The 13,273-nt window shown below is 40.4% G+C and overlaps 1 protein-coding gene across 1 annotated transcript; it reads left to right on the plus strand.

The window, feature by feature from the left end:
* The first annotated feature begins 1,565 nt into the window (after positions 1 to 1,565).
* LOC140319661 (ADP-ribosylation factor-like protein 4C) lies at positions 1,566 to 3,369 on the plus strand. Its single transcript, XM_072397401.1, has one exon. The coding sequence runs from the start codon at positions 2,087 to 2,089 to the stop codon at positions 2,663 to 2,665; it is 579 nt and encodes a 192-aa protein (XP_072253502.1). The 5' UTR covers positions 1,566 to 2,086; the 3' UTR covers positions 2,666 to 3,369.
* The last annotated feature ends 9,904 nt before the right edge of the window (positions 3,370 to 13,273 follow it).

Here is a 13,273-nt window from a genome sequence, read left to right on the forward strand (position 1 = left end):
CTGGTCTCACCTGCAAAAGGGGGAAAAATAATGGCGCATACAAACCAAAATACATTAACTTACTGCAAAAATCAATCAGCAAACAATGAAATGGTCCATGAAAACCAGTGTAGGGAAGACTGACAAAGACTCCAACAGTACAGAAACTGTCCACCAACCCTTTTGTTAAGCCTCCTTCACAAAAAAATCATTAATTTAAAAAAAATGGAGTTTCTAAATAAATTTAACACAGAAACAATTAAACTCATAGCATCTTTATCCCGTGTCTTTTGGCACTTGTAAACTTTTCTGAAACATGAGACATTCACTGTTGCCTCACTGTGGTTCCTGGTTCAAATCCCAACTTGGACCTTTCTGTTTGTTTTCTCTGGGTACCCCGGCTTCCTCCCACAGTCCTAAAACATGCATGTTAGGTTGACTGGTGACTCTAAATTGAATATAAGTGTAAGTGAACTTTGTTGTTCATCTCATTTGTCTCTGTGTGGACCTGTGATGGACTGGCGGGCTGTTGTGGTGGTATCCTGTTTTTTGCCCTAGAGGCAGCCGGGAGAGGCTCCAGCTCCACTGTGAACATTGAATTGGATTAAGTGGTTATAGAAATCGGATGGAAAGACTCACCAAGAATTGGGATAAATAATTTGTTAACCCAGTTTTTGCTGATTCTGTTAAACGTTTTAGGTTAATGCTACATGTTTGCTGACTTTCCTTTCTCTTTGGGGTTACTAAAAGTTTTGTATCCATCAATTTCTTCATTGAGGAAACAAAGACACAGAATGAGGAGCTGCACCAAGAAGATAAATTATTTGTTTTATATCAACTTTGTTGAGGAAAAGGGCTATACATTTATATTATTTTCTCATTATTTATCCTCAAAGGCATCTAAACACTGGAAGTGTATTTACCACAAGAAATCTAAGAGACACCTGGAACCATGGATTACTCAAATGGACTCAGGCCGGGCCAGAACTTCGGATGTGTCATTTTTAAAGCATAATTAAAACATGATGGCTTTTGTTTGAGAGCAGAGGCCGGTATCAGAATCAGTTCACGCTTGGACCCATGTTGGTGACAGAACTATAGCTCAACAGACAACAATTATATCCAGTGCCTCAGATAAAAATGATGGTGGTTCGTTTTAGATTTTGACACTCATTCAATTTGCAGCTTTTCACAACTTTTATGAACCAGCTGATTCTCCGATTAAAAAACACGGTTTCACTACCCATCTGTACCGGCATGTGGCGCCTTTGTCCACGATCGATTCCAGAGGGTCACCGAGATTTTAACACAATGGAGTCACCCTCCGAGTTTTATTGGAGATTGCTCTCCTGATTTGGTATTTTATCAGTTAACCAATATGAAAATGGTTGCTTGTAGTTTATTTTGGTGGACAAACGATGCAGCAACACGTTGACATGAAACCTCGCGTGTAAAGTATTTGGTGTTTGCGTGTCTATGGGAACCGGATCGCTGCAGCAGCCTCATTGGCACATGTCCCGGCGGGGTGGAGCGTAGCGGGCCTGCCTCTAGTTTTTTGGTTGTGTTTTGTACGCCTCGCAACAGTGCGGCTCCAGCTATACACAGAAGAGGAGCGGTGCGTCCGACACGAGCCGGTGAAGGACGCCGTGGATGTTAATTTCTCCACAGGGACGGAGCGCAGTCCGAATCCTGAGAGGTGACTGTACGCAGTTTACAGGATTTTTGAATACACAGAGGAGTTTTCTGCTCATCCCTGTCCTATCCACCACTGACATTTAAACGAAGGAGTGTTTAAACTGTGGAGCTTTCTCGCAGCCAGATGGATGTTAGTGCGTGAGGAGAATACTAATGAACAGCGCGCTGCGTCCTGCCGAGGCGCACCGCTTCCCTCTCTGCTGCTGAGGGCCACAGCAGAGCCGATCAATCACCCAGAGCGCACCGGGTCGTGCGCACTCGCCCAGTCTCCAGACCTGAGGAATTTTACACCTTCAAACCCCGGAATTAATGAGCCGGATCTGAGCTTCAGAGGCTTTTTATTTACAGATTCGGGGGTGGGTAAAATCCTCCTGAAGCTGCTGGGAAAACAAAAACAAAAAGATACGCCAAAATGGGCAACAGCTTCTCCAATATCTCTGCCTTCCAGTCTCTTCACATCGTCATGCTGGGTTTGGACTCTGCAGGGAAAACCACAGTTCTTTACAGACTCAAATTCAATGAATTCGTCAACACGGTTCCAACGATCGGTTTCAACACTGAGAAGATCAAGCTGAGTAACGGCACCGCGAAGGGCATCAGCTGTCATTTCTGGGACGTCGGGGGCCAAGAGAAGCTGAGGCCCCTGTGGAAGTCCTACAGCCGGTGCACTGACGGGATCATTTATGTCGTGGACTCGGTGGACGTCGACAGGCTGGAGGAGGCCAAAACTGAACTGCACAAAGTCACCAAGTTTGCGGAGAACCAGGGGACACCGCTGCTGGTCATTGCAAACAAACAGGACCTGCCCAAATCTCTCCCGGTGGCGGACATTGAGAAGCAGCTGGCCCTGCACGAGCTCACGCCTTCTACCACCTACCACATCCAGCCTGCCTGTGCCATCATAGGCGAGGGGCTACACGAGGGTATGGACAAGCTGTATGAAATGATAGTGAAGAGGAGGAAATCTCTAAAACAGAAGAAAAAGCGGTAACAGCCGCTGTGTCCGGACATTATTTTTAGTCTATTTTACTGTGAGGAATCCGGGTTCTGCCAGTGTTGCCCTAAACATGGTTTAACTTTGCCGTGATTTTTTTCTTCCATCCTCTGTTTGGATTAAAGCTCTTTTACCTGTGAAGCCTTGCTGAATGAGGGTGGCTGCCTCAGTGGCTGCAGGATACTCAATGATATTAACCAAAAAGACTAATTCATAAAATAAACTTCAGAGCTACAGCACTGAGGGAGAGAAACGGGCTGGCCCGTATGTCTTGCTGCTTTATCTCGGACTTTGAACACTGAAGAAGCTGTAGCTCACCGAGGACTTCTTTTATGGACTCATCGTTTTTATTTGCATCCACAGGACATCTTTGTGGAATCACAAGTTTAATTTTGCACGTAGCAGGGTTCACTAGTGTCCCCCTGCACCCTTTATTTTTCTTTAAACAGACATCTGTAGTATCAGTTATTGATTATTATGGATGTCTATTATTATGGAGACTGTTTTTGGAGCATTGAAGTAGCCTTTCCTCTGCATGGTGGACTGAGAACAGCGTCCACTACTTTGCACTTTTCATTTGCTAAACAGTAGGAAAACGACACTGTATTAATAGAAGAGCAGATCCAGGTTGTTTATGTACCAAGAAGCCAAAATTGAAGTATTTTTTGAATATTAAAAAGATTTTAAACCCACAGCTTTAATGACTGGTCTTTATTTACATGGTGGCAATATGGCAGCAGGAAGTGGGATAATGGGCTGGGACTGGTGACACAAAGCTCATTAGTGACTTTAGTGATCGAGATTCGTAGAGATACTTTCAAAAGACAGGGTCAAAGGTCACATAGTTCACACAGATGATTAATTGAGGTGTGGAGGTCCGCAGCACAGGTCTCTCTTTAAAGAGAAGAAAACGAGAGGAGCAAAGCTGGAGCCCATTTGTGAAATTTATGGATCTGCATTGCGGTGCTGCATTTACAGCAGGAGCCAGTGCTCGTATTGGACCGGTCCCTTATAGATATCCGTCCTGAATACCAATAATTTTCACATGCCATTCTTCCTAATGATGGTGGCAACATTTTGCAGATATTTTCTGAACAGAAACAGCTTGTTTACGTCTCAGATAAAGCAAAATGTTGCGTCTTGGAAGCGTAATGTTCATTACACGTGTGCTAGATGTGCTATTTCAGCAATAAGTGCTAAACTCATTGATGAAATAAGACTCACTTTGATTGTGTGTGCATTTGTAATTATCCTGGTGATTATTATGACCTGATAAGTACAAAGCTTAAGCACTGCTTTTAAACAGGAATGATCATCTATTAAAACTTATACTCACAGGTCTCTGAAGGACATCTTAAGTTCAGTGCTGTGTGTCAGTGTATTTTTGAGAACTTGTTCTGTATGCCTTATACTTCGACTCCCCAACATTTCAGAGGAAAATGCACCTGTACCTCCCTACATATTTTACAGCTGCAGCTACCTTTTATTTGAAGGTTTCCCTCAACAACAGAACTTGAACACCTATAACTTTTGAACTTCTTTCAGTCTTCTAAAAGAAAAGATTCTGAGTGACCTGTGCACACGAAACAAACAACAGGTGTAACATGTTCAAATACAGAAAATTTACATTTATTTACACTGATTTCTAAAAGTTGCATTGCAGTTAGTCTTAAAATCCTCAGGTGAAGTTAAACAATTTTTTTCCAGCTCTTATATGAGGCAACATAACCCTGTTCAGTCTGAACATGCGGTGCAGCTAATTTTAGTGGAGTCTGTGTCCTGACATTGAAAGCACTGTATTTAAATGAGGCCAGAGCTCATGGGGAATGAAACCGTGAGATTGTGCACCCTTCCTCAGTGTCGACCTACCTTTTCACATAACGATGCTACATCTAATGATGAGTTTAGAAGCTGTGATAAGTACAGGGAAGGAGAATATAAAGTTTAAAACTATAGTGGTGTTTTCATTTTCTATCAGTCATGTCATGACTCCTCTGATTCATCAGGTGAGCCTCTGAAGGGGTCTGAGCCTGAGGCTGAGAGCCGAACAACCAGCAGCTCCAACATGACATTAACACTTTCATGGCTGTCCACTTTGACTGAGACATAATAAGTTAATCTCTTGTGTCAGAGGGCCTTGCATTCCTGTCCTGTGACTGATCATCCATATTTCATCGCCTTCTCTCACCTCTGCTTAGTTAATTTTTAAAAACTGAACCAGGAGCTCAACTGTGCAAAAATTCAGAAAAAACTGCAGCTACACACACACTCCAAGGATTTCTGTTACAGTTAAGAGAAATGTGAAAAACATAGATAAAGACTTGATCTCTTCATTCAGTGGGTCTACATGATGAGATTGACTCGATTATAGCTATAGTTGGGATATGCTCCTTATCTGAGCAAGGGTAATTATACTTGGATATACGGCGGTGAATGAATCGAATCACTGGCACAAAACATGCAATACCGCAGTGCGATAGGTGACGCTGTACCCATTTCAACTGTCGCTAATAGAGCCACTTCCGGTTGACGTCTTCACCACGAACAACAACAAAGCTCACGCATTCAAGAAAGATGGCGAATGAAGAGCAAGATGAAGCTACATCCCTCTACCTTTGTTATGAGCTGGTTATGGCAGAAACGCGACGCACAACGGCGCATTCTCCATTGCATTGTTTGTTTCTTTCTGACGGCGGCGACAACAACAGTAATATCTTCAATTGGATTGAGTTATCCCGGGGTCTTAATTCGATCCCAAGTAACCAGATCCGATTCGATTTCTTGTCAGATTTAACTGTCTACATGAACTGAATAACTCAATCTTATTGTAATTTAGCCATTAATAAGTGTGTTAATGTGTAATTCTGTTCTCTGCGCTTGTTGTGTTGTAATTTGTTTAAGAGCAAAGATTAAACTATTTTTGATCACTCCACAAGTCAATTGACTTAAAAGTGACTTAGCAAGTCGAAATTAATGTAGCAAAAATGTCATGAAAGTTGACCGGTTTTTCATTTTTTCTTCCTCTAGAAGTAAATTCTTTTAATTCTATTTCAAGTTTGACCAAAAAAACATTATAATAAACATTGCGATCAGTCAGATTTTTTCTTACATTGACAGACTTTTGATCAATGTAGCAGTTTATCTGATGATTAAAGCAAATTTTTTTTTCTCACGACACAAATCTAGAATCAAAGATGATGAATCAACCGCTGAGTCACTTCAACCTCCGACAACAACAGCAAAACCTCAGTTTAAATGTCAAAAATCCTTAACGAGGGGATTGCAACACGTGTTTTTATGTCCTCCAAATTAAAAAAACAGACCAAAAAAACAAACAAAAAAACCAAAGAAGAAGAAGATATTTCATGAACATCCTCTGAAATAAAAGCTTACTCTAAAGAATACGGTGATTGATGCAGCCCTGAAAAAAAGAATGTGGTTTCCCACAAAAAACAAAAACGTTATCTGAGGACTACCTGTCACCATGGAAACAGCACGGCACAACCATCCAAGTCTATCCTCAGCAGTTCAAGACAGAAAAGTAGAGACAGCTTTCCGTCTTGCTTAAGTCTTTAATGTTAAAATCTACTTACTCTGACAACAAGTCGCAGCATTGTATGTGTTCAGTTGATTTGCTCATTCATCTAAATGCAGTCAAAAGCCCCTTCAGACTTTTTCACGCTTTTAAGTATTCTGTATTATCTTGTTGCGGCTCCTCTTTGAAGCTATACTATGTTTACACTGTGTAAAATATTAAGAGACATGGCGCATTTCGCCTGCAGCTCTCCAGATATTCCACATACTATATCTTGTGCATTAGTTTCCTTTAATTTAGCCTCACAGGCGGGGATTTCATGTAAAATTAACAAGCAAGGGTTCAAATAATTAAAATTTGCAGACTAAACTAATGTGTGTGTTGTAACCCTACTTACCGATACCCCATACTCTGGATACATTATAAAAACAGTCTTTTCACTGCACTAAATTTGGCTGTTTAGTCGCCCTACATGTTCTACAGATGTGAAAAAGATGGATACAATTATTTTTAACTTGGAAAATAGTTCCTATCATCTCAGTATTTAGGGAAGCAGAGAGCAGATCATTAATTGGCCATGCAGTTTAATGAAGTATTGCAGTAACTCATCACCTCATCCAATATTTTGATAAAGGGAAGCCATATCTCCTAATACAGCTCCCATCTCAGAGAACAGAAATAGTATTTGCAAGATGTCTTTCTGATGATTTCTGCATATCTTTCATTGAAAACAACCCCAAAAAAGATGATTTCAACCAACAAAAAACTCTGTATTGTCTCAGAAATGTCTCACAGAATCTGGATAAAGGACCAAAGTGTGTATTTATGTATTTATTTAGCTATGTTAGGAGCAAATGAAGAAATGGCTCAGAGAACAACAATCAAGCAGAAAGTAGAAAAGGACATGGGTATATAAAAAGGAAAGATTTTGACAACACAGACCTTCAAAGGACTCAACTTTAGTTACATTTATCGTAAATTAAGTTAAGCTGTTTAATTGCGTTTTTCTTTCGTTGGAAGCAAAGCCAGGATTAATGCAAGGACAGCAAAAAACTAGCTGTCCGATGCCATTTCAGCTGCAGCAGAGTTTCTCTTCATCTGACCCATTTGTCAGTTTGAAACGTGCTGAAGCTGCAGCTAGAGGATCTTCATAGCCACATGTGTAAAGCACATTTGGTGTTCAAATCAGAGTGCCACCAAATATGCACGGCCTCCAGAGAACGCAGTCTTTGTTATGTTGAAAGCTTTGCTGTCTGCAGAAACGAGGTCTGACTTTTGTCAACAGTAGCTGGAGAGCAGAAAAGACCAAAAGGAAACAAATGATATCTTCTCTCTCTAGCTTTCAAACCGACCCAATTATTTGCTGACCTGATTCTCTTCTCAGCAGGGCGACATATTTTTGGTTCTTTCCACAACCAGAATAACTGCACAGAAACACTGATGACAGATTATTGACTATCTGCGGTTGAAAGTTTGGGAAAATCTGATTAATGCACAAAATTGTTCAGTGTTCAGTGTGCATGATACAGCATCGTGTTCATGCTACGCAGATGGAGCAACATAGATACAAAAGTAATAATGCAACTTCTGGCACCACAATTTCACCTGTCTAGGGGTTCCTGAAATTACAACAGTCTTACACCAGAATATGTGACAGCTACGTCAGTCCACAGCACACAATGTTGCAGTTTCACAAAGGCATTTCATGAGTTGAAACTGTCACATCTGATACTGCATAACTATTACATGTTCCAAAATGCTTATACAGAGGAGGCAGGGGCTGGGCTGTGGTGCTAACACCATGGACTGTCACATTGAACCCCATCCAACCTGGTATTGTCCAACAACTTCAAAACAGACAAATGTAATGAAACTCAGTGGAATGTTGAGGCATGAGCAAAGGAAAAAACCTTTAATTTAGGTGCAGACTGGGATTATGTCAATTAGAATTAATTTAACAATTCTTTATAGCTTTGTGGAAATTAAAACAACTGCTTAGAGGAACAGAGTCTTCAGGGAATGTCATAAAACTGTCACAAAATAAATCACCACCACATTTAACAGGCAAAAAAACTGTCTCTGTGTGGACAGGGATGAACACACTATATGTCAAGCAGGAGAACTCCATTTTCTCCCTTCCAACCCATTACTTTTTGCTTGTTTTCACTCAATTTACATCTGCTTTCAGACCTTATTTAATTGAATTTAAATGGTAAGTATGAAAGCAAAGCACACAAAAGAAATGTCATTTCAAAAAGACATTAAAAATCAAAAATCATGGAACTTGTGTCCATCATCAAATATAAAGTTTCTGGTTTTGGCACCATTTCACATTTGTCTGTGACACCGTTTGACATCAGCCACTTCAGAAAACAAACTAATTGGGTTGGGTAAGTCATTATATTCATATCACTTTGCTGTTTGCATGCAGATGAAGGCTCAAATCTTGGCTCTTAAAAAACATCAAGATTACATAAAGAAGGTTGGACTAAATAAGAAACTCTAGACTCTCTCTCATCTTTGGGTTAAAACCAGCCAGAGCAGAAATTAGAACCTCTTTAATCTAATTTAGCTGAAGAAAGTAATCTGCCGTCCAGTCTTTTATGGACTTGATGCAGTTTAGAATCACAGATATCTGTCAGGTCTCACAGAGACTCTTAAGTTTTTGTATATTGTCGTGTCTCTTCCTGTTTTATTTTGAAATTAACAACTCCTCTCGTTTCAGATAACTTGCCCTTCCTCCCGTGTCATGTGTCTCATTGTCTTCCCTGATTCCCAAGTGTTTCCACCTGTTCCCCTTGGTCCCTCATGTGTATTTAGTCTGCGTCTTCCCTTGTCTCGTTGCCAGTGTGTCGTATTGTCTCTCGAGCTTTCGTCTGCTAGCCTCCACAGTGATTCCACGCCTAAGTAAACCATAGATCTTGTTTGTTAATGATTTCCCCCTTGAGAGCGATTTTTTGTTGTAAGTTTTTTTTTCATAGATTTAGCGAAGTTAAGTTTTCTTTGTATGTTCGTATTTTCAGTAGTACCTCCGGTAGAGGAGTGTCTTTGATTTCTAGTGATAACTTTCATAGCAACTCCATTAGAAGGAGCCTCTTTTGTTTATTGGTTTTGTTAAATTTCTATAGAGCCTCCGACGGTTCGGAGAGGGATTAGTTGTAAAATTTATATAACCTTTCGTTTTTTTCCTCCTAGCGTGCAGAGAGTTTTCTTTTGATAAGTTTTATAGTCTCACTCTTCTCCCCATAGGTATCGAGAAGAGTGAGTTAGGAATTTATAATTTATTGCTTTGCTCTGCAAGCGACTATCATTATATAAATAAAATCTGGTTATTGTTTCTACCCTGCATCTGTGTCCAGTGCTTCACAGTTCGTGACAATATCTTAGAAATATCATAAGCTTAAAAGAAACAAATAACCAAATATCATCTGCGTAACAATGATAGGACACACCTTTAATTGTACTTAGGGCAAATGGCACTGGGCCCAGAACAGAACCTTGGGGAACACCTGAAGACACAGGTTCAGACAATGATATGAATTTACAAACATTTACTGAAAAAGACCTTCCAGAGAGATATAAAGAGAACCACTAAAGAGCAGTTTCTGATATACGCACCCACTGCCTGAGCCGTTGACCGACATGATATGATCTACAATATCAAATGCAGAACTGAGGTCAAGAAGCACCAACTGCACTGCTGTTTTAGTGTGCAAGGGTTTTGCTCAATAAATCTTTCTGCAACATCCTCATGAGGTTTGACTGTGACTATGTATCTGCATGAAGAATTAACTAAATCCCAAACCATATTTTAGTGTTTTTGTACCAATTCTTTTGCAGTCTTTAGTCTGAGGTAAACATGAAACTGATTTGATGCATTTACCAACTAGGACGGATAGGGAGCCAGCTCATGTTTCATGTGTTTGTTTGTTTAGGTCAGGTGAGTCTTTCATATCACTATTAAAAACATGTCAAAATCTTTCCCTTGTGAACGCCTCAGAGCTTTCATGTCAGCATAATTCTTTTAGTGGTCCAATTTTTTCATCGTGCTATCAACTCCTTTTATTCTGCCCTCCTCCCCCTCCTTCGGTCTTTGTTGGTGTCTTCCTCAGCTCTCCAATTATCTACTTAAAGCAGGAACAGAGCGGTCTGCTGTTGCAAAACAAACTGCTGATTACAGAGCAGAGCATCTTTGTGCTGCTTCAGTCACAGCAGAAATTAAAAGATAATAAGCTGACACTGTAAAAGCTGTCAACCTCAACAGCCAGCTCCATTTCCAGAGTTTCTCGTTTCCATGAATGCCGGATTTGCCTGCAAACCACACATGTGAACTTCTATCTAACATGCATTATTACAATCATATGGTAGATAAATTTCTTGTAATACTTATATTGTTAAGTGAATTTAACTGAGAAAATCCCTTAAAATGAGATTGAATTATGTGCCAGTCTACAGATGGATTTGTCCCCAGCCACTCTAAAAGCGAGTCAGTAGACTCAGTTACTTCACCTCTCCAGTTTCATGGAACATGCTGAGACTTTGACTGTGTAGGAGGTTTATCTCAGAAAGCTTCTGTCCCTGGTGGATCAGCTCTTTCTCGCTCTTGCAGCTGTTACTGTGTGCTCAGAGGGTTGATAAGCCGTCATTGTTCGGGTGTTCTTGGCATATATAGGTCATGCTCTTATTGTCCTGCCTCCTCCTCTCGGTATGTATCGCATTTGTGGGTATGTGTCACCATTTTCTAAACAATATACAACAGCAGCATGAGATCCCCTTTATCTGAGGGAATGAAGCTGCTGTCATGCAGTAATGACCACTACCGTCTCTGTCAGCTGGAAAAACAAGACAGCATTGTGGGGATGTGCACCTACCCCACTGAGGTCAACAGTGCTCCGCCAACTATCTCATATGTTAAAAGAATGCATGTCAAACAGCAACAAATGCTGCATTATGTGATATAATATTGTAATGCAAGTCAATATAGTATTTATAGTATAATATTTTTATACTTTTGGTTCTTAAGAGCTACAGTGTTAAGAATTAATGGCATCTGGTGGCATAAATTGCAGCTTGCAACTAACTGAATATACCCCACCTCACCATTAGCTACCTAGCATGTAGAAGAAACTTTGGCAGCTGCTGAGTTAAAAAGTTTAAGGATGTACAGAATTTTAAAAAGTCCATATTGTGGGTCAGTAAAAGGAGAAAAAAAAGCTTACATCTTCATTTACTGCCAATTAAAATAACAACACTGGCATTTCATTTTCCATCATCACATGACGAGTATGATAAAGAATGGTCCAATACCGGAGAGGCTGGTTAAAAAGCTGCAGGAGTGCAGTTGTAACTGGAACAAAGCACTGGCAGAAGTGGTCGAGGAGGTCTGGAGTGGCCTTATTTTGATAAATGTCTTTCAATTTAGGACACAAGCTACTCGGCTAATCCTGTTGCCCCCGAGCAACACAAGAGATCTGCCTCCAGATCTACCTCCAGCTGAGACTAATTCAGCGTCTTCATTCTGCAACAGAGCTGAAACTGCAGAGGCCAACGCACTAGAAACAGATCTCAGCACAATGTACCTCAAGATAAATCAACACCACCCAAAGAGTGGAGGCTAAACGATAGAGTGACAAAGGAGGTAAAAGAGCTCCTACTGGACATGGATCACAAGGATGAAGAGAGGGCACTTTGTCATTTGAAACTATAGAGGGCCATGAGGAGGAATTGAGGAGATGAGACATTAATTCTTTACTCATTTAAATATATGTCAGGCGATAGAGGTCTGACTGTGTAATTGACTTTATATGGTTCTTGGAATTCAAGTCTGACTCTGTTATGACACCCGACCTCTTGCTTGGTTTGTGGTTTTAACATTATACATTAAAGCTGAGCACAGAGTTTGCTCCAAAGACAATGACCTCTGTTTTATCTTTGTTTAATTGAAGTAAAGTTTGGAACATCCAGTGTTACCGTTAAAACACGTTGCATTCACAATGGGAGTTTCAGAAATGAGATACTGAACAGACAAGCCACAAATGATAGGTTACTGCAAAAGGAATTAAGTTGGATATACGACTGACTTTCACTCCTCTGTTTACTAAAGCTGAGTTAATCAAGTAAAACAATGAGAATGTGTCTTTAGTTTGTGTGTGGTACCTTTAATTTAACCACATATGTATCATGTGAGAGTTAAGTCAGTCTGTGAGTGAGATATTGTGTGCAGTGTTGCTTTTATTCCCTGAGGGTTGTGATGTGCTCTGCTGCAGACTGATGAATGCGTCGCCCTGCTGCTGCAGTTTAGTCTGAGAGCAGAAACATGCCTCTATATGGAGACAAGGCCTTAGGGGACACACAGGCTCCTCCAGCTATTGTTATTACCAGTCCAGGCCATTCATCTTGGCACCAGGACTTGTCCTTCCCCAGTACCACACATACACACAGGAAGCAGCAATCTATCCTTTTTGCTTCCTGCCTTGTAAAGGGTAGATGAATTATGTATTTTATCAGATGACAAAAGAGGCCCGTCAGACTGTGCATAATCAAACAGCAGCTCAGCGAGCCTGCCAGGGGACATATATCATTTGTAAGATAAAAATATTATTCGCTTTGCAGCTTAAAGTGTTCAGACATATTTTTATGTTCTTGTTGAACTTAAAAATTAGATCAGGCTTGTTTTGTTATCACTGAAACTCAGCACTACTACAGCTAAAGACATGAGCTAATCTGACAGAAAGGAAAGGAATGCACCAACAGCAGGATAACACATGCTACAGGTGAGAATCAAACAGAGCAGGACCAAATGCTGGTCTTCAAATACTCGGGGAGGAACTAATTAACCAACAAGATGCAGCTGAGAAGCCAGATGGAAACAACCAGAACGCATGCTTTAAACTCAGAATCCAAATCAGGAATTAAAACATCATACAATTTAATTTTCACCACATCGAAAGAACTGTGGACACTTACGGAGATTAAATCAAATGAAAATTAACTCAGAATTTAGAAATTATTTGTTTTTACTCTGGTTTTGTTTGATTAATTTGCTTGACTTTGTAGCATTTTCCCCTTAA

The sequence above is a fragment of the Leuresthes tenuis genome, unplaced genomic scaffold, assembly GCF_036924035.1.
Source record: "Leuresthes tenuis unplaced genomic scaffold, fLeuTen1.0.hap1 SCAF_12, whole genome shotgun sequence".
Taxonomy (NCBI): domain Eukaryota; kingdom Metazoa; phylum Chordata; class Actinopteri; order Atheriniformes; family Atherinopsidae; genus Leuresthes; species Leuresthes tenuis.